Source organism: Calidris pugnax, unplaced genomic scaffold (genome assembly GCF_001431845.1).
Source record: "Calidris pugnax isolate Ruff unplaced genomic scaffold, ASM143184v1 scaffold23, whole genome shotgun sequence".
NCBI classification, from domain to species: Eukaryota; Metazoa; Chordata; class Aves; order Charadriiformes; family Scolopacidae; genus Calidris; species Calidris pugnax.
Genome location: NW_015090772.1, coordinates 2,717,938 through 2,739,077, shown reverse-complemented (window position 1 = coordinate 2,739,077; position 21,140 = coordinate 2,717,938). Strand labels below are relative to the sequence as shown.

Genomic DNA, 21,140 nt, shown 5'->3' with positions numbered 1-21,140 from the left:
AGCCCACTGGAGAGATTTATTAGGCCCAAAGACTGTTGAAGAGGCTAAGAAGGAAAATCCCAACAGGTAATACTTACACTCACAAACTGCCACTCACAACTTCCAATTTACTTCCACTTTCCTCATCTCAATGAATACTACAATCCAACTGGTGTAACTATAGTGCCATCATGTGGGAACTGATATATATTTCTACACTTTGTTAAGCTTTTCTTGGAAGAAATGTTGTATTAGAGTCACTATAGAAATTTTTTTGAGAAATAATGGCTACTAAACTTAGTGAAAAGTTGAGTTTGAAAGAGCGTACTTAAGTGAAAGAAGATGCCTTGTGTCACAGAAAAATCCTTGACTGCTAGAAGCGTGTATCACAGGCAGAATCTACCTGTAAGAATCTTTTTATAATCTTGCTCTGACAGCTGCAAGAACAGGACACTTGTCCATTAAGTTGAACCTTTCTGACTTTGGATGGAAATTTTTAGGCTATGAGGTCTACAGAACTATTTCAATTACTCTTTCACATGCAAAAAATATTGGTAATATCTCATGTTTATTGATGTTTTGCTTGAAATAGCACCATTATTTTTTTAGAACATAAGCTTATTTTCTCAGCTTGATGAAAACTTCCTGTCAGTAGTGTATTTTATTTGTGAATAAGTCGCTTCTACACATTTTATAAATGAACAGCTCAGTTTTACCTGCTTATTTTATTGCTTTAAGAAACTGCTATGGTATCATCTTACCTGTTGTTTCTGTTGATCTGTTATTATCTTGTTTATCTGTTATCATCTGTAATAAGATACCTGTTGTTTCTGTTGATCTGTTATTATCTCGGAAATGTAATAAGACGATAGTTAGGAGAGGAGATGTTTCATGGTGGTTAACTGAAAAGTTGGTTGTTCTTTTGCTAGGCAATGAAGGTTTCTTACTCCTTCAGAGAGACCATCAAGCACTTAAGTTACCAGATCAACATTGAGTTATATTCACTAGGTTAATTCATAGTTGAAGCTCAAAATGGCTATTCCTTTAAGTAATCTTCTCTTTTGATGGATACCTATTAGCCAGCTGCATGGTAGTTCTACACCTGATGATGCTCAGAAGGAATTAGAGTTCTTCTTCCCTCAGGAGCACACGCTGGCACTGATCAAACCTGATGCTGCTAAGACTCATAAAGGTAAGTGTTCTAGAAAGTTTGGGCTACGTCTACAGTTGTAATTTCCGCAAAATGTTACTAATGTACACTGCAGTAAATCATGTCAGATGCATTCTTTTTATTCTCCTAAATGCTTTTTCGTGCAGAGAAATGCTTTTACAGGGCTTGCATAATTCATTTTGAGGTCTTAAATGTCACATTTCCTTGGTTTAAAGCTGCCTGTAGCTCTCTCTTCACAAGAATGGTGGTGAATTGAAGTAAGAGAGTTCCTAGCTAAATTTAGAAGCCAGGGACTTGTGCAAACTAGCCACCCAACATCCTTCTCAGTCAAAGAAGAGGGAGGCTTTCCAAATTCGTGTTACTTGTTTTAGAGAGGTATCTCTACTAACTCAAAAGAGGTCATTGCTCAGTTAGATGCACTTCCATCTTAGGTTAAATTCACTATCAGACAAAGGGAATGAGGAGGAAAGGTCAAAGCAAAAATTACACTGTTTAGACTTTTAGAGTAAAATTAGACTAAATTAGACTTTTATTAGACTAAATTTAGACTCAATTAGACTTTTGCTACCACTTTTTTTTGTAAAACCCTCTATCTGGAGCCTCTTCTTGGCATGCTTCTCTTCTCTTCTAACAAATTTCAGTAGACTTTCTAAATGTTAATTCATCATTGGCTTCCTTCCCCTCTTGTAACAATCCAGATTGGTTTTAGCAGCCCAGCTGGTGTGTGACGTAGCATTACAACGACAGTCCACTTTTTGCCCAGTGTGAGAAACAACAATGAATGCTACTGGTATAATCTATAACAGCCTTTATGTCTATCTTTACCTCCATAGAGATAGATTAGTGCAATCACAACGATTGCTGTATATTTTTAGAGGACTGTTGAAGTGTTTGTCATATTGTCCACGACTGTTCAATACTGTAAGTAGAATTTTAATAGGTATTGTTGATTATTTTTTTTTCTAACACAGCATCTAGTATTTTCTGAAATTTTTCAAGTTTGGGTGTTTTTTTGCATCTAAACTTTTAAATTTTTTTTTGCCTCTAAACTGTTCCAATCAAGAATGAGTTTGCTTTTTATTCTTCTAGATGACATTATGCAAAAAGTTAAAGATGCTGGATTTACCATCTCAAAGATTAAAGAAGAAGCTTTAACTCGTGAAATAGCTGCACAGTTTTAAAAGGACCACGCAGGAAAACCCTTTTTTGAAGAGTTGGTGACTTGTATGACTGAGTAAGTGTCTCATTATACAATAGTGACATACGTAAGTATACATCAAACTTTGAATTTGTAGTGCAAACAAAATATGTTACATTCAAAGTGGGCTAAGGATTTTACATTTTTTCACTTCTTCTGGCAAGTTTAGTGGCTTCTAGCATGGACTCCTCTCCCTTTAAAAGGAATTTTTAAAATTATTTCCAAACTTACGGATAGAGACTATTATTTTGGATTTTTTCTCAAAAATCAAAACAAAAAAAGAACTAATTTCTGATGGAATCCTTTTTCTTTCCCTGTAGGAAAAATAGCTTCCTCATAATATCATTAGTATAGCTGTTGATAAAACAGTATGCATCGCCTTGCTTCAGAAAATTTTTGGTGGGGATCTTTTTAGTACAAAATTCCAAATCCAAATAGCTGATCATCATAATCTTTTTGGCTTTCGATATAGGATATTGTGTTAAACAAAAAACTCAAAACCAAATTTTAAATCGAACCAGTTTAACAAAATTCAGACAGTTTAATGCTTAACATGACCCTTCATGGTACCTCTGAAGTTAAAACTCAGTCTCTATCTCAGAATAGTGTAAGAGTTTTCTTATACTGATTTTACAGGGGCCCATCCGTGGTAATGATCTTAACAAAAGAAAATCCTGTGGAAGAGTGGAGGCAACTCATGGGTCCAACCGATCCCAAAGTGGCAAAAGTGACCTCTCCTGAATCAATTCGAGCTCAGTTTGCACAAGATATTTTGTGTAATGCTGTTCATGGATCATCTACTAGAGAACATGCACTGCAAAGCATTGAGTGTGTATTTGGAGAGATTGATATAGATTGAACAATTAAGATGCATCCTCTGAAAAGTGATACTTGTGTCATTAGATGAATTTGTCTACCCAACCGCCTATATTTAAGGCTATATATAGAGTCGTATTTTTCTTCATACTCCATCCATTTTTTATCAGCCTTGTTTTTTGTTATCAGCTTTGCCATCTTGCAAAGTCTGTCAATGTAACAAGTAGTACCTGCTAGAAGTTTGATGTTGGTAATTATTTCTTTATGTATGCTTAGTAGATAGTTTTTTCTTTTATCACTTTAGCACATTTATGCCTTTCCAATAGTTCCAGGAGCCTAAGGTGTTTTGTATTTAACTACCTTAAAAAAACAAGGTCAAAGAAGGTTAGTAAAACGCTATTAATGATATGTCTACTATGGTGTGGGTAGAGTCCTCCAGTTCAGGCAGCCTATGAAGGAGAAATGCTGAAAGGTGGAGGCACTGCTATACCATTGGTAGGAAGCAGCAGCAAGTGTGAGGATGCTCCACAAGGGAGAAGGAGCCAGGGGCCAGGCATGACCCAGAACCCTTGCCAGTGGGGCACAGCCCCAGAGCATCCAAGCAGAACTGGGTAGCCACATCAATCCCAAACAAATCAAGCAATGGGACAGATCCAGGACCCATTTTAGGGTCCATTCAGGAACAACAAGCAAGAGAGCCAGAGACAGATGCTCCTGCGACACAGCTCAGGGAAGGGTTAAGCCCAAGTGCAAGGTTAAATGGGGCTCCTGGGCCTGAGACTGCTCAAGGCTATTAAGGCCTTTTGGTTCCCTCAGGGCCCTGAGAAACATTTGCATTGCTTATTTATCCTTTCCCCAAACATCTTCTAATGACTACTGTCTCAGGTAGGATAATAAACTAGAAAGTCTCCTTTCCAGTCCATTTACTCAATTCAAATATATCAAATGAAGTAAAACATAAAGCCAGGTCTTTCGTAATAGCTATTTTTGACACAGGCCTCCTTGCCAAATTTGTATCCCGTCTCAGTCTAACTTGGCTGGCTTTCACAAAGAACACAAATACTCTTTTGAAGCTGATACATTCTCGCTTTTGCTGAGTATCTTGCAAGGTTGAGATACTAAAGAAGAGCATTCAATTAAAGCAAATTACTTACAGCATTGATTATAATTGCAAAGTCCAGAAAGAATGAAGTCTTTCTCACACCTCCTTTACTGTTCCCATTGTGTTTAGTACAACCAGCTGTTTTAAAGAGCTTCCTGACAAATATTTCTGTTGTGATGGGGCTTTTGTTATTATAGACATTCCTCCAGCAGAAATTGGCCTGGACGTTCTCCTGGTGGCCCATTTTCACCTACAGCTGCTTTACTGCCATAAACTCAACCCAAGGCCAGCTAGCCCATAGGAAGTTGTGATTACTGCAGAATTTATAGGTCGCCTCAGTGAGGTTAGTTCTGAGAAGCATATTTCAGGATTGCTGTATGTTCTTTGGCTAGTTTTTTACTTCAAAAAGCCGTTAAAACCGTTCTTCCTGGCATTATTTCACCACTCTGCGTTTTCTGGGTGCTGGCACGCTGTACTTTAAACCAAGTAATCTCGAAAAAGGCCTGAGCAGCGCGATTTCAGATAAATCTATTCAGCTCGTTTCCTGCCATCTTTGCCAGTGTTAATGACTTCCCTACCAAAGGGGCAAATACAATGGTGAAAGTTTAGATGGGATTGTTTTCTGACAGGAGCAGAAATGCTGAAAACAGCAAAATACGTTTATGTCTCATTAAGAGTTAATGAAAATTCTGATGGAAATTCACAATCAAATAGCTTGGTAGCTATCATACACAGATTTTGAATATTGTGGATCATTTATTTTACTGGTCTTCAAAATTTAAGCTAGCTGTGGGAGTATCCTAGCTCTGCCTCTTTAAATGTGATATAATTTTATATACTTAGTTATTGCTGGCTTAACTGTCCTTCTTTGTTGCGACGGAGGGAAGACATGAGCACTCAATATGAGTGATGAGCAAGCTTCGTTTATTTAGACACACTGTCATTCTTTTATGCACACACATATTGCAAAATGAGAGCTCATTATTGGTTAGTTCTAAAAAGACAGTTCCACCCAAAATTCCTTTCTTACGGTTACATGTTTACCTTATCACAGACATTCTGTTGTTGGATCACAGCTGCCTTCAAGGCCAGAACATCCTCGCAGTTGTTAGGAGCTAGATAAACTGAGTAGGGTGCTTATTGAGCTCTTGCTGGACTAGCTGACCCTTCTCAGCTAGCCAGTCTCCCACCCTTCCTCATCCTCTGTTACATCACTCAAGCAGTACAGCATTTTTTTCTGATTGATTTAACTACTAGATGTTGAAGGATTCCATTTATTTGGGTTCACATATTCATGTGTGTCAATTACGACCCCTGTTTTGTGTTTGGTTAAAATGATCCAGTAGATTACATATTATGCATAGATCCATGACAGTTTTTCATCATATTGCGCAAGTATCCAAACCCAGATTGAAATGTGGGAACAATTAATTTGTTAATGTTTATTTGCTTCTCCTAAATATGATTTGGATCTTAATGCCTTTTAGCACCTTTGGAAAGGAGGAATTTAAGAGATCCATTTCAAAACAATAAAAGTAACTTTCAGTCAGCTGATGAAGCACTTCAGGTTCACAAAGGATTTATATCTTTGTGATACAGACTCCTGTAGAAACTTCAAAATTTCATGAATTTGAAAACATGGTAATTGAAATCTTGTCAATCTTTTAAGAGATCACTTTGTATCTTTAAAAGTTTAACCCGGCATTTAGGTATTGTACACATAATTTAAACCTCCATCCACTCTTATTCAAATTTGTATTGCTGTGACATAGACACAGATGCAATTTTTAAGAATTTGAGCACTTGTGATGGTGTCAGCAAGCTTTTCCATTTATAGTCAGGAGGAATGTGTTCCAACATAAATTCCATTGAGCCTCACCGATGAAAATCTTCTTGCAATTAAATTTGCACAATTCCTCCTGCAAATCTTACAGAAAGTCTGGTTCTGTCCTTTTATGTCTTATCTAAATGCCAGACCAAAAGAGAATGTGACCTTCACGACTGTTTATTTAGAAAACATCTTGCGGTTCAGCATAGAATTAGGTGGTGCAGAGATGTGATGAAAATTCTTCCAACACTAACAAAAGATAACAATTATTCTTCTGATTTTTGTCCCAGCAGCAGAAAAAATGGAACCACAGGTCATGTTTATTTTTACAACAGACCACATATTTCCTTGTTTAGGAACTTTAATGAAATCATAATCTGACACTAAGACTATATTAAAGATCTGTTTCGGTTTAGAACGATAAACAAGCTGGTTCTAACTCTCAAAATACTGTTTAAGAAGAATTAGTGTGTCTGATCATAGTGAGTATTTGTGCTGAATTACTGCATAATAAAATAAGAGAAGTGGTGAAAAAGCTTTCTTTCCCCGCCAAGAAGATGGAGTCAATCAGCTTGTGGTTGTGTACGGCTGCACTGTTTTTCCTTTGCTCTGACTATTGAATGAGCTGCACTGGAAAGTCAGACCTTGCAAGTGTCTGCTGGCTTTAGCCACAGTTTTTTGTGAGCAAATGATTAGCTTTTGGATTACCTCGCTCAGAGGATAAATACTGATGTGCTCCGAGTACCTACAAACTGAAGTTTTTATCATAGTGTAAACCAAAGGAATCAGAATACTGAGGGTGTTGGTCTCTTTGGGGCATCTCTTGGTCGCTCTGATGCATCCTTTCACCTTCTACCTGTAACATGGACCGTCTGACATAGTTTGGATTTTGAGCTTAGTATTCTCACCTAGAGAAAAGGAGTGTGTCCTCCCTTCCGGATGCATTCCTTTCTGCTTATTGCCACGCTGGTTTATCCACAAGCCTTTCGGCAGAAACAACAGGAGCCAGTCTGATATTAATAGATTACCTGGGATTCTGTGAATTTACTGCATCTCTAAGCAGCAAGTTTGAAATCCTGTTTCACCTCCCAATGAAGATGGTGTTCAACTTCAGAGATGCTGCAAGAAATACACCGTTAGCAGTTGGAATCAAATGTAGAGACTTGACTAATTCTAATTAGAAATAACATACCTCTATAGAAATTTAATGCTTATTTGTAGGTCCATGCGAGTTGGGTTGGTTTTTTTTTACCATAAATGGAAACATAGTTCTGAATCTTTGTTGACCCATATTAATGGATTTATATTGATTTACAAAATTAATTGGAATTGATGTGGTTTACCAGAAAAATCTGGTTGAGGAAACATTTTCAGATGTGCGTTTACGTTCAACTGCTAAGCACAACCAAGAAGCGTGTGTCGGTCGTGCATAATTGGAGTAAATATTTTTTCAGGTTTCATTCACTTGGAATCTAGGTTACAATGCTGGATAAAATAATTTAAGAGCTGTTGGAGTATTTTGGACTGGAAAATCTTTTTATTTGCACAGGAAGTATTTCTCAGTTCTATGCCATGACTGGACAAAAGCAACAAAGCTGCAACGCCGAGCTGAATTAAAGTGACCGGGTCATTCAGGGCCTGTTGAAGGGGGGGTTATGAGGTTTGTCGGGGTTTTTTTTAAGTGTGGTTCATAAAAGAGTTCCGATTTGCATTTACAGTGAGCTTCTAAACTTGTGCCAATTATTCACAATCAGAGTAAATATTTTTTCAGGTTTCATGCTTTTGGAACTGAGGTTAGAACATCCAGCGAAAATATTCAATGGCACTTCTCACTAAACGGGGGAGATGCGTGTGGGAGGTAGTAAGAAACACACTAGAAACATCTGCGTTCCAGGCAATTTTGATTTTATATGAAAAAAAATGCCAAGCCCTTAGTAGGAAGGCAGCTGTAACACAGAGAGAAAAAAAAAAAACAACAACAAAAAACATTTGACACTTCAAGTTTTGGCCTGTTAATTTTTCCAGCTGTAAATAGGTGGGGTAATTACTTTCCTCTATCAGCAGACCATTTGCCCACTCCACTAAACTGAGGTTTCCTGACTCTGGTGCTAGGATTTTCGAAACGGAGTGACTTCTGTTAGTGCTGCACTGGGTAGACTCATGGCTTCTTAAAAAGTAGAAAAAACAAATTTGGGAAAAGAAAACACATTATCTTACTAATTCATCTCCCCCGTCTGCACATCTGTTCTTTGTATTATGGTATCCACTGCATTTTGTTGCATTGCCTTTCCTCCTTCCCTATTTTTACCATATCAGAATGAAAGTCAAGTCAGCATAAAGCATACATAGAAATGTCAAGGAGTTTGGAAGCACGGAGCTCAGTGCATCAAAGTTTATTCCAACATAGTGGAATGGTCAGTCTAATGATGGCAATTTACAGAAGGAATGGTGAGAATTCTCTAGAGAAAATAATTTTTCCCTTTTTTATTCTCTCCAGCATAAAAAAATGAAAAAAGTTTGATTTTAAAAGTTGTAAAATAATACGTGACGTTGCTATGAAGCCTAGCTAGCTGTTCCAAAAGTTTCATTCAACAACATGACACTTGACTATGTTCAAAATAAAGCCTGTTAAAGTGAAATATCACAACTTTGGTATTTGTTATTTCAGCATCACAGTGATAGGATGGTCATTCATTTCAATAGCTAACCTTATGCATATTTATTGGGGTACTTTAAATTGAGATCAACATGTAATCAAAGCTTAAGAACTCCTGCTGCAGAGTAGATAAAACTATTTCAGAAGCTTTCCAATCACACTGATCTTTCAGATCGTGGTTACTTAAGTCAGCATTTTCAAACTCACCTGATTTAGTCACCTGCAGCAAAATTCTGTCTTGCTTGATTTCAATTTCAGTTTTTCCATTTCGTTATACAGGACTGAGATTTCACCTATAGCCTGTATTTAGGCACCTAAGTTTGTGGTCTGTTTTTTTCAGACATGTCAAACACACGTAACTCCCACTAAAGTCAACAGATACAACATACATACACTCAGCATTCCTGGTACCTGGACTGAATTTTGGATTTAATTCTGCTGATGTTCCATGGAGGTAAAAGTTCTGCATCTGCCCCTGCCCAGAATTAGCAGGAAGGGCTACATTCAAATGCTGACCTTTGCATATTTTGACCCAGTGACCAAAATTCATCCAAGGATCGTGTAGGGTTGGTTTCTTTCCCCCCTGGGCTACCCTATACACTGTCCCATTTTTCTGCAACATCTCTGTCCCTTTGTTTTAAGCATTCTAACTTGGTGCCTACATCTTGTGTTAGCAGATTACCAAGTCTATTACTGCTACTACCAAAATCACTCTTGCCTTAAATTCCACGCATGCAAATGTCATTGGAATTCTTGTAATAACATAGATCAATATACTGGTATGACCAGTTGTAACTCTTTATGTTAATGTAGACAGAACTCTTTTTTTTTTTTTTTTCTTTCCTGACGTAGACTGTTTTAGAAACACTCGTTTTATAGATACCAGAATTGCCCAGTCTAGCCATTAGGTTTGCAGCAGGAATTCTTGAAGGTCTTTAAGATGCCTGTCATGAGCTCTTAACACATAAGATCACCTCATTAACGTTGTAATATAAATCAGACTGTAGTACCCAAACTGCCGTATCGGGGTAGAGCCTGGGCAGGAACAGCATAAATGCCACCCTGGAGTTAAGCCAAGTAGATTTATATCACCTTTGCTATTTTAATGCCTCATATGGCCGATGTTGTCAGTAGAACTGAGCACATAAATCAAAGCATCCGCTTTGTCTGTGACCCTTGGCAGGTTAAACTGCAGACAGCCGGTTGTTTTGAGAAGCTCAGGAATAGGGACAAGCCTTATTTATTTATTTATTTATTTGCTGTCAGGGTAAGATTTAGAAATATGGTGTCAAATGATATAAAATTATCCAAATGAACACTGAGCCACATGAAGCCGTATCTTCTCTTTAATACTGTACAGTAGCTGTCAGTTATGTTTAGAATAATGCTTCTATTCCAGTTTTCAGAACAAAGTTATATTACAGCAAACAAAAGTATTACTTTTAGGAATGCTACAGATCCATCTCACTTTTAAAAAATACTGATTTTTCAATACGATGCTTAAATATATTTGAAATTATAACAACAGAAGCCAGCCTGAAGTACAATTAAAAAAAAAAAAAATTAAATGTCTGCTTTCAATGCATTTTTGCTGCACAAACCCACAAGATCAAATGCTAACACTGTAAGCATGTTTGTGGCACACACCTAAAAATAATCACGTAGTGTGTACCCAGGTGCTTACTGGTAAACTATGCTTCTGAATGCTCTGAAGAAGGGCCGTGATTCCCAAAGAGGAGATAGATTCAGCTCCAGCAGCTGCAGTGGTTGCTGCCCCAGGTGTTGGCCAGAGGTTACCATCCTTGGTCCACAGAATCACAGAACCTTCATGGTTGGAAGGGACCTTTGACATTATAGAGGATGCCAGGGTTCTCAGCCCACCAGGATAACTCACACGCCTAACTCCCCAACAACTACACCACTACACTTTCTGTCCAGTTCTGGGCTCCCCAGCTCAAGAAGGACAGGGAACTGCTGGAGAAGGGACAGCAGAGGGCTACAAAGATGAGGAGGGGCCTGGAATATCTCTCTTAGGAGGAAAAGCTGAGGGACTTGGGTCTTTTTAGTCTGGAGAAGAAAAGACTGAGGGGGAATCTGATCAACGCCTAAAAATACTTCAAGGGTGGGTGTCAGGAGGATGGGGCCAGTCTTTTTTCAGTGGTGCCCAGGGACAGGACAAGAGGAAATGGGCACAAACTGGAACCTAAGAAGTTCCATCTAAACATGAGGAGGAACTTCTTCACTGTGAGGGTGGCAGAGCCCTGGCAGAGGCTGCCCAGAGAGGTGGTGGAGTCTCCTTCTCTGGAGACATTCAAACCCACCTGGACACATTCCTGTGCAACCTGCTCTGGGTGGACCTGCTCTGGCAGGGGGTTGGACTAGATGATCTCCAGAGGTCCCTTCCAACCCCATAACATTCTGTGATTCTGTGAGAGAAGAGATGCCCCATGTAGCTCCCCAACTTCTGGCAGAGAAACAGGGCAGACAACCGGCATAAGGACAACCTCTGGCAGCCAAGGCTAGATCTATCTGGAATTGCAAATCACAGCCCAAGGGTAAAGTTGACTCAGCTCAAATACGCCTACCACATATTAGTGCAAACCTACGCTCTATGGCTTGCAGTGGCTTGAAAGGAAATGCAAACCTTTTAAAAGGAAAATGCAGCAAAAATGTCTATGTAGAAATTTTTAAGTCGATGAGTTCTGGATTAATAAAACATGCCGACCGAGCCAGATTGCAACCCTCATCGTGCATGAAAAGTCTTTCCTTTGGAGCTTTCACACTCATACTTTTTTAGGGTTGGTTTCTTTCTGGCCATTTCTTGTTTTAGTGGCTTTTTTGGGGCCACTGACCAGCGGGCTGGTGTTCTTGGTTGATGATTTTGGAGCTCCACTCCGACCACTGCGTCCTGCATTCTGGTTCTTACTGCGGGCCGTTCGCAGCTTCTGTTCCTGCAGTCTTTGTTCCCACCTCTGTGGAAATGCAGAAAACAAAGAGGCTGAGTTACACAAAGACATTGCCACAAATGATTGCATCTTAATCAAAGCTATCCTGAACCTCTGACGTCAGTGATGCTCTCAACGGGTCTCTGCCGGGTTCCACAGGGCCATTGATCTCAGCCTGTTACAGGTGTCTACAGGAGAAATTGTGTCTTGGTTGGGGGAATTTCCACAAGAACCACTCGATGAAAATGACAACCACGCATCTTGTGAGTGTTCTGCACGTGACTGCACATCTCACACCTCTTCAGAAATCCAGGGGCCACCAAAAAGACAGGGTCTGCACTCCAGGACTCCTTTGCGAATCCATTCTTTGCAGTCTTACTCAACGTGCTACCTGATTTTTCCCCTGAAAAGTCTACAGAGAGCAGGCAATCCTTTCACAATATCTATTTCAACACACAGTTACAAGGGAAGGTAGTATTTACTCTTCTCTGTATAGAAAGTTTTCTTCTGCATAGAAGGGTTTGTTACACACAGGCAACAGAGGTGACCACCGAAATCACAGAGTGTTGGGAGCTGCAATGGGACAGTTGTGAATGATGCGCCTGCAACTTCATTCAGCAGCAGCACCCCTGAGAAATTTCAAAATGCAATTAGATCAACGAGCCCACCAAAGAGAATAGCTGTCAGATTTCCAAACCCCCAAAAAGCGGTGGTTAGAAACCAGGTTTTTACAGTGAGGTTAAGAGGTTAGGCCATCCAAAGGATGGAGAGATCCACAGCCCTGCAGCAGTGACTGCAGTCTTTCACCTCTAGGAAAAGAAATACTTATCTTAAGGAAAGCAAGGTAGGTAACAGAACCTGGAAGGGGTCTCAGCTTTCCCATCTATTAATGAATTTTCTCTTCTGAAACTCCCAAAGGTAAGGACTTTGCCCAACAATCAGAGCAAGAGAAGTGCTCTCCAGCTTTACTCTTACTAGCATCTCTGCACTGACCCTGTTGCTACTCAGACTCTTGTCCTGGCTAGAGAAGACACCAGCCATGTTGTGATTATGTCTACAGTCAGCTCAAAATATTCATTTTAAGTGAATAACTCAAGAATAGAAGTTGGATGCAAGTCTTCAGAGATGAATCACGGGCATTAGAATGAAGCCACTGTGACACCTAGCTCCATACTGGCCATATTCGTGTCGTCTGGGTCATTATACACATCTTTATAAAACAAAAACTATCAGCGGGCATTTAGGTGTGTCCCACTCACACATGTTTAAATGAGGATTTAGTTTACGAAACTATGGATATCAAAGGGAATGACACATGCTTTGAGAAGTATTTTGCTTGGCAGACACGCATCTATTTGACAGTCTGGAAATCAATGTCCAAACAGGTTTCCAGCCACAATTAGAGATGAAAAAACAGTGAGGGGGCCACTAAAACACGCTGTGTGCCAGTAACAGCCCATTAAGTTGACAGCTGAGGGACTTCAAGAGTCCGAATCATATGTCAGTATTCTCCTAAATCCCACATGGTGTCATCTGCAACTGTAATATATTTATTTTTTAAAGATTTAAAGGATGTTTTGGTATTCCGAAATAGGTTTTACATGAGTAAGCAAGGAAAGAAGGGAATGATGAACTGATGGAAACATGCATTTTTTTTTCCTCCTCTCTATCAATTGCCAATCAGCCTGTAATTAAAATAAATATGCATGCATCTCCTTAATGCTTTGAAACCTTTCCTGAATGCCTTAGTAGTAATGGGAAAGTAATTCTCAGGGTCATTATTGTAATAAGTTAGAGTTCACACAAAGATCATCTAACCATCCTGTTTGGGGGCAGTTCGAGGATAAAGTAGAAATAAAATTTTAGAGACCCTAAAATGCAAGACTAAAAATTTTGAATTTTCACTTGCATCTGTATGTAGTTACAGAGTATGAAAATGTTGAAGTGAAAATAATAATACCCAGAGATGTTATGGATATCTGAAAGTCAAGCAAGTTATTCAATGCTCGAGCAGAACAAAGGAGTATAACTTTTTTATCAAGAATATCAGCATTCTTTGCTTGGGTTGCATTTACCTTAAATCTTTTGTTTAGTTGATCCTTCCATTTTTCAACTAGACATCCATCAAGAAGCATCAACCTGAAAAATAATAAGTAAATACAAGTTACAGGTATTTCTGGATTTGATTCCTGAGGTGTCATTCCAGATGATTTAACACAGACTGAGGCTGAAATGCACCAGCAGGTTCTGGTGATGATGATTTCTGTGTATGGGACGATAGGCACAAAAATATTTTTCTCCATCCCTAAATGCTTTCTACTGGATTTCTAAATGCTTATACTGCTCTTTCCAGAATCCTATGCTAAACTCTGTAAAAGCAGAAAATAGTTTCCAAAAGAAATCAGATTTTACAGCCAAAACTGCAGCATGTGGCTAGTATTGAGGAAGCATTTGGAGCCCTTTGCCCTAACCTGCAGCTATTCTGCAGGAGAAAATTGTACTGTCTTGATCCATGTTAACAAAAAGCGATGGGTTGGGTAACATCCCATGAAACTGTTTAAGTGTATATATACACAGATTTTTACTTATGTACATATATTTTTACTTACGCACGTATATTTTTACTTACGTCCACTGTATGTGTGTGTGTGGGCACAGAAGAGCAGTTTAAATTAATGCATTTTACTTCTGAATTTAAGAAAAAACCCTATGTTTCACGCGCACCAGTTACTGCAGCTCAGCTGAGGAATGGTAATACATTATCTGCTCACTGTCCTTTGCTGGGACATGATCTCATCAGCAGGGTTAGGGTCTCCTTTCTGAGGAGAGATTAGAGAACCACCCTATAGGATTGAAGATAAACTCACACCATGATGAATGAAACCACAGCATGGTATATACGTCTGATGCAGCTTCTCTTCAGGTCAAGCTACTGAATGAGACCCTAATCCTGCCGAGGGGTGATGGGTGTTTTGCCATTGACTTCAGTGGAGCTACAGCTTCCACTCCTTTTGCCTCTGACATTTCAAAAAGCTTCTGTAACTCAAACCCTTCCGTTTGCACGCCACTGACTTCAACAGGAAACTCATATAATACTTTATGTTTCTTTTTCAAATCCATTTTAGTACACTATATGAAAATGAAAACCTCAATGAACTTCAAAACCCATCACAAAATATTTAGCGAATGGTGTGTTTTTCCACAGTAATGGAGAAGTGAAAGAAGCTAAATATTGTTTTTCCATAGTAATGGAGAAGTCTTTCACTTTTGAAATCTCCACAGCCTCCTGAGAGTCCTCTCCAACAAAGCTCTGCAGCTCAGAGCTCCTCAATCGCAATCTTGGTCACGGTCCTTGTCATGCACCTTCATGGTGCAACTCGGAGCATTTATCCCTAAAATGGCTAACACAAGTAAAGAGCCCTAAATTAATCTTTGTGAAATACTTCCAGATCTGGACGGGCAAAGTGCTGTGTAATTATAAAATACTGCATCTGTTAGCTCACACAAGAAAAACGTAAGGTAATAAGGTATCAGACGGCAACTTTTAGCAACACGCAAAAAATGTTTTTAAAATATTGACATAAAACTCATTGAAAATATGGATATGGCCCATCAAGTTCTGCGTATAGACGTGCTACGGTTCTTACAAGCACGTGTGTGCAATTAACAGTCGTATCGCTGTATGTAAAAACAAGCCTGCACATTTTAGGGACAGCCTTTCCTCTGACCCACAGCGCAGAGCCACACACACACCTACCGCCCCACAACCTGTCCTCCTGGTACATTTGGGGTGCTAACGGGGATGGGATGTCCCCTTCTGCCTCAGGAACCCAGAGAGAAAAGCCATCTGTGATTCATCGCTCCCTCCCTTCCAGACCAACATGCTGGATTTCCTTCCATGCCTGGGGCTGGGCTGACCGCCAGATGAAAGGTTTGGTGAAGTTAGTTTTGTTTTGTCTTTTAATCATCCAGCAGGGCTGGCAAGCTGCTCTGAGAGTATTTACTTTTCATCTGCCATCTGGGAGCCGGAGCTCCAATGGCCGCAGCTTTGGTTGGTCCCGGTGCAGCTGTGGAATCAGAGACATCTTGCTGATGGCACCGGTCCAAAGGATGGATAGGCCGGCGGAGAAGGCCTTGCTCTCTCTCCAGCAACTATGCGAGCAGGAGCTGTGTACCATCTCCTGTCCCCTCCCCTGGGGTCAGTTAGGCACAACTATGCCTTCTGTGCAGTCCTGCCCAACGTGGACCACCATCTACAGCCACCATCTGGCTTGTAGCATAGGAAGCAGCTCATACTTGTGGAAAGGGGTCCTGGAAAAACACTCCCAAGCACCTGGAGATGCCTGAACCACTGCAGGATGCGTTAAGCAATATAGTGGCAGCACCTAACGCCACCAGAATTTATGCTCCATGTGTGTGCCAGGTTTTGTAAACACCACAGAATTATAGAATGGTTAGAGTTGGAAGGGACCTGAAAGATCATCCAGTTCCAACCCCCCTGCCCTGGGCAGGGACACCTCCCACCAGACCAGGTTGCTCCAAGCCCCATCCAGCCTGGCCTTGAACCCCTCCAGGGATGGGGCAGCCACAGCTTCTCTGGGCAACCTCTTCCAGTGCCTCAACACCCTCACAGCAAAGAAGTTCTTTCTGGTATCTCAACTAAATCTCCCCTATTTCAGTTGAAAACCGTTACTCCTTGTCCTGTTGCTCCACTCCCTGACAAAGAGTCCCTCCCCATCTCTCCTGTAGCCCCTTCAAGTACTGGAAGGCTGTTATCAGGTGTCTCTGGAGCCTTCTCCAGGCTGAACAACCCCAACTTTCTCAGCTTGTCCTCATAGGAGAGGTGCTCCAGCCCTCTGGAGGAGGAATCACCTCCATCACGGTGCAGAGCCTTGGCTGATTGAGTGAGCAAAGTTAATTGCGAAGGTCACTGAAACATGTAAGGTATGTGCGAGTCATCCTAAGAAAAACTATCAGCAGAACATGCTCATGATGAGGAGAGGAGCTTTGCTGGTCCTTCTTCCCGTCTATCCCAGCTATAACACTTTTCTGCACCACATGGCCAGGGCTCACCTTGAGCGCCATTCATAGCACATGATGAGGACATCCTGCTTCGGTTGAAGAGGTGGACACTGGCAGGAGGAGTTTGTGAGAAGAGGCACTTGAGACAGAGGAATCAGCGTGGAGGACTTGAGGATGTCTTTGACGTCAACCACCGTCGTTATCTCATTGCAGTTCCCTCTTTCTACGCTTTTTACTTTAGCGTGAATGACTGCAATCAGAAAAAAAAAAACAGGGGCATGAGAACAAATGGTCTTAGAAATTTAAAGACGCCTCAGAACTAAATAAAATACATTAAATTGAAATCAATTTTTTTTTTTTTTCTCTGTGAAATTAGAGCTACTTCTTCACGTGTGGGCATGTACAGTGGCTTGGAATAACAGAGGCCGGTTGGGTTTTCCGTAGGACTGTTGACAATTGTGAAATTAAACATGTGCTCAAATCTGTGCCAGATCAGGCCAAGAGATCTGGCCTGGAATTGCACACACAAACAGCTCCTTCGACTCGGACCCGAACGACCCCTCGCATAAATCAGATGCGCTCCGTAGCCCCCATCCAGCTATTTCCAATTAAGTAACGAGTAATTTACCTCATGGACAGTGAGCAGGAATCCAGTCTTTTCAATAATAAAATCATTTCCCTCTAGATTGCACTCAGGAACTAGAGCCTTTTCTTAAGTATAATAAAGAAGGGAAGATGTGAAACAAGTAGTCAAACACTAGGGAGCTCAGGATTATTGTGATTTACTCTAAAACGGGTTCTTCTGACTATTAATAAACAAATATTCCTATTTTACCTTTTATTGAGGAAAACTGCCTGTCTGCAAGCAGGTGAAACTGTGGATTGCCCTGAGGATGATCCCTGGCTAATTCTGCACCTGCAGACCCCAGCACTACCTACCACTGCAGCATTTCGCCCACTTTCTCTTGGAAGAAGTACCAAATCGGAGAAAAGCAGCCCAATTTTTACACAAAGGACTTCGTCTCTAGAAAGTTTTGAAATAGGAAGGGGCCAATCATCAAGCTTTAAAAAACCCAACTCTTCAGTGAATGAAGCACGAGCAGTGTATGGATGTACCGCAGCGTGACCAGCCTGCGGCAGTGCCACCCCCTGGAAGCCACCAGGTCCAAAGCCTTCAAATGGATCTACAGATGTTTGGAATCACCTTCACTTGTAGAAGAGAAGAGTCAGGCAATTTTAATGCAGTCTGGGGTTTACGTGCTAACTTTCTCAGGACACGTGTAACAGCCACAAAAGACATGAGAGATTCCGGTTTCAGAGACTCCCCAATTCATTTTCAAGCCTGATTGAAACCAAGTTTTGATCAGTTAGAAATACAATTTGGCTGTAAATAATATTTTAAAGGATTTCAGAAAAAAAAAAAAAAAAGGAGTTATTTGCAGCTTTTTCTGCCTTGTCTTCTCTCCCAATTCATTTTCCATATGAACATGTCGATTTGTTTCAGAGGAGACTGAATAAAAATCCATCTCTCAAAAACAGCATCTTGATTTTCACAAATCCAATTGAATTAAATTTTGGACCCCAGCCTACATTAAAGGATTTCAGAAAAAAAAAAAAAAAAGGAGTTATTTGCAGCTTTTTCTGCCTTGTCTTCTCTCCCAATTCATTTTCCATATGAACATGTCGATTTGTTTCAGAGGAGACTGAATAAAAATCCATCTCTCAAAAACAGCATCTTGATTTTCACAAATCCAATTGAATTAAATTTTGGACCCCAGCCTACAGCTTTTTATTCAAGCAACATACCCACTGAAGTCACTTGAATTGGAATTTGTATGGCTAACAACTGTATTTCATTTTGGAATAGTCATTTTATATCACTGCTTTTCCACCTATTTCAGACAACTGTGGAAGTTCATTGTCCCACCTGAAGATATCACTATGTTGTACTGAGATGGATTAAGGAACTATATAAAAAGAATATACGACATAAATGCACCAAAATGCCATGACAAAAGAGCGTACAATTACCCAAGTGATCCTGATCATTCCCACCAAACTACCATGACAAAAGAGCGTACAATTACCCAAGTCCTGATCATTCCCACCAAACTGAGGGTTGGATTATTTTTTGCCCTCTATACTAACAAAGAAGCAAATAATTACAAACTTACTTTCATTTGGTATCAGAAAAATACGACTTGACTGAATACAATAACCCCATTGCATAAGAACTGAATACACCCCTTGAAAAAATAACTTTTATCTGAGAAAAAAGCCCAGAAAGCACAAAAGACCACGAGACTGAACGTGAAATTCATAGTTAAGGGGGGGGTGTGTGTGTTTCTACTGACATTACAGGTATTTAGGTATTTATCTAATATTAATTAAGACTTCTTCCTGACCCCCAGCATCAGAAAACCGGAGGAGGGGTGGGGAGCCAGAAGGGATGAGCGATAAATACTTATATTGCCAATATGTCATGCGATAAATTAATACCATAAAACTATTGGCCAACTCATGCAAATTGCCTCGGAATTCAATTAACCTCCGACAATCCCGTGCCAGGTGGTGAAAACCCAGGCTCACCCCGTAAGGAAAAGCACACACGCCTTTGGGAAGCAGCAACTTTTTACCTCGCTTCAGCTTCACACGCGTTTAACCAGTTTTATTTAGGGGAGAAACCTCCCTTTATTCCATGTGCTGGAGGAGAATGAACAGGAGCTGGCCGAGCAGCCAAGCTCGTGTTAGTTGCAATTTCATTTATCAGAGTAACTTTTAAAGAGGGAAGTTTCTGCTGCCCCAGAAACTGGGGCGCGTTACCCACTTTTCACCGCTTTTGTAGGAAACACCCCAGTCGTCGGCGAAATAATTACTGCTGCCCTGCACCAGGTGTGAGCCTGGCTTCAATCGGAATCAATCAATCAATCACACCCCTGGTGTGAGTGGGTTTGGGGAAAAAAAAACGTTGTTTTTGTTTTTTTTCCGGGGAAAAAACCCACTTGGGAAAAGCTGGGATTGTCTCCTCGCCCCACACTGGCGGGATGGGGCTTGGTGTGGGTACAGCCTCCCCCTGGGGAGATGCCCAACTTGCAGGGATGGGCACAGAGAATTTCACTGAATTTCACTGAATTTCTAGAGTTGGAAGGGACCATAGAGATCATCTAGTCCAACTCCCCTGCTGAAGCAGGATTGCCTAGAGCTAGAGCATGTTACTCAGGAGCATCCGGACGGGTCTTGAAAATCTCCAAAGAAGGGGACTCCACACCCTCCCTGGGCAGCCTGTTCCAGGGCTCTGTCACCCTCACCGTGAAGAAGTTTCTCCTCATATTTGAGTGGAACCTCTTATGTTCCAACTTGTGCCCGTTGCCCCTCGTCCTCTCAGTGGGAACCACTGAAAAGAGTCTGGCTCCCTCCTCCTTCAACCCTCCCTTGAGATACTTGTAGGCGTTGATAAGGTCTCCCTTATTATTCTCCCTTTTTCCCACCCCCCCAGCCCCCCCCCCATGGACTTACTGTAGCTGTAGTTCTTGGCCAGGTAGGTGGAGAGCGTTGGCTTTGTCTTTTTGCACCTGCACCGCTCTTCAAAGGGGAAGAGAAGGGGAAAGGGTTGAGGGGTTGTCAGAGATGGGGGGGGGGGGGGATGGGGGGGGGGGTAGGTTTTTACCCCCCAAGTTGGGGCGCTCACCCTCCGGCAGGTCGGTGACGATGGCCTCGGGGGAGATGCAGACGCCGCGGTCGTAGACGGGGAGGTCGTCGCAGGCCAGGCTGTGGGGCCAGCTGTGGTTGTAGCGGCGCATGATGGGCTCGCAGCCGTCGCGGGCCCGCTGGCAGACGGAGCGGCAGGGCTTGATGGGGTCGTAGAGGAACTCCAGGGTGCAGATAGGGGCGTACATGGCGCAGAGGAAAAAAGGGAGGACCGGGCTGCAGCCGGTGGCCACCAACTCCTCGTACTGCTCGATGGCCAGGACGGCGTTTTCTTGGGTGCTGTGGTGGAGGTGGTTGGGCATGCGGGTGATGTTCCAGGGCATGGAGCGGCACATGGGGATGCGCACCGCCTCGCACGGGGCGCCCTGCGCCCGTGGGCTCACCCGCAGCCACAGGGACACCGCCACCAAGGCGCGCAGCATCCTCCTCTTCCTCTTCTTCTTCTTCCTCCTCCTCCTCCTCCTTTCTCCTTCTCCTTTCCCCGGCGCCGACAGCCATGGACATGGCGGGACCTCATTTTTATACCGGTGGCACGAGTGACGTGGGGCCGGATCGCTCTCCCTTGGCAGCACCCGCTCCTCCCGGGGGTGTGCGTGTGTTTGTGTGTGTGTGTGTGTGTTGGGTGGGTGGGTGCGTGTGCGTGTGTGTGTGTGTGTTTTGCTGTGCAGGCACGGTGTGACATCACCTCCACCCCGTTTTAATCCCCCCCCCCCCC

General features: G+C 41.7%; 1 protein-coding gene across 1 annotated transcript; it reads right to left on the bottom strand.

Moving 5' to 3' along the window:
• Positions 1-11,072: 11,072 nt before the first annotated feature.
• SFRP4 (secreted frizzled-related protein 4) lies at positions 11,073-20,996 on the bottom strand. The gene is given in 5 exon segments (XM_014941612.1): positions 11,073-11,722; positions 13,771-13,834; positions 16,769-16,967; positions 20,234-20,361; positions 20,363-20,996. Coding segments are annotated over 5 exon segments (1,065 nt in total). The 5' UTR covers positions 20,848-20,996; the 3' UTR covers positions 11,073-11,533.
• Between the last annotated feature and the right edge of the window lie 144 nt (positions 20,997-21,140).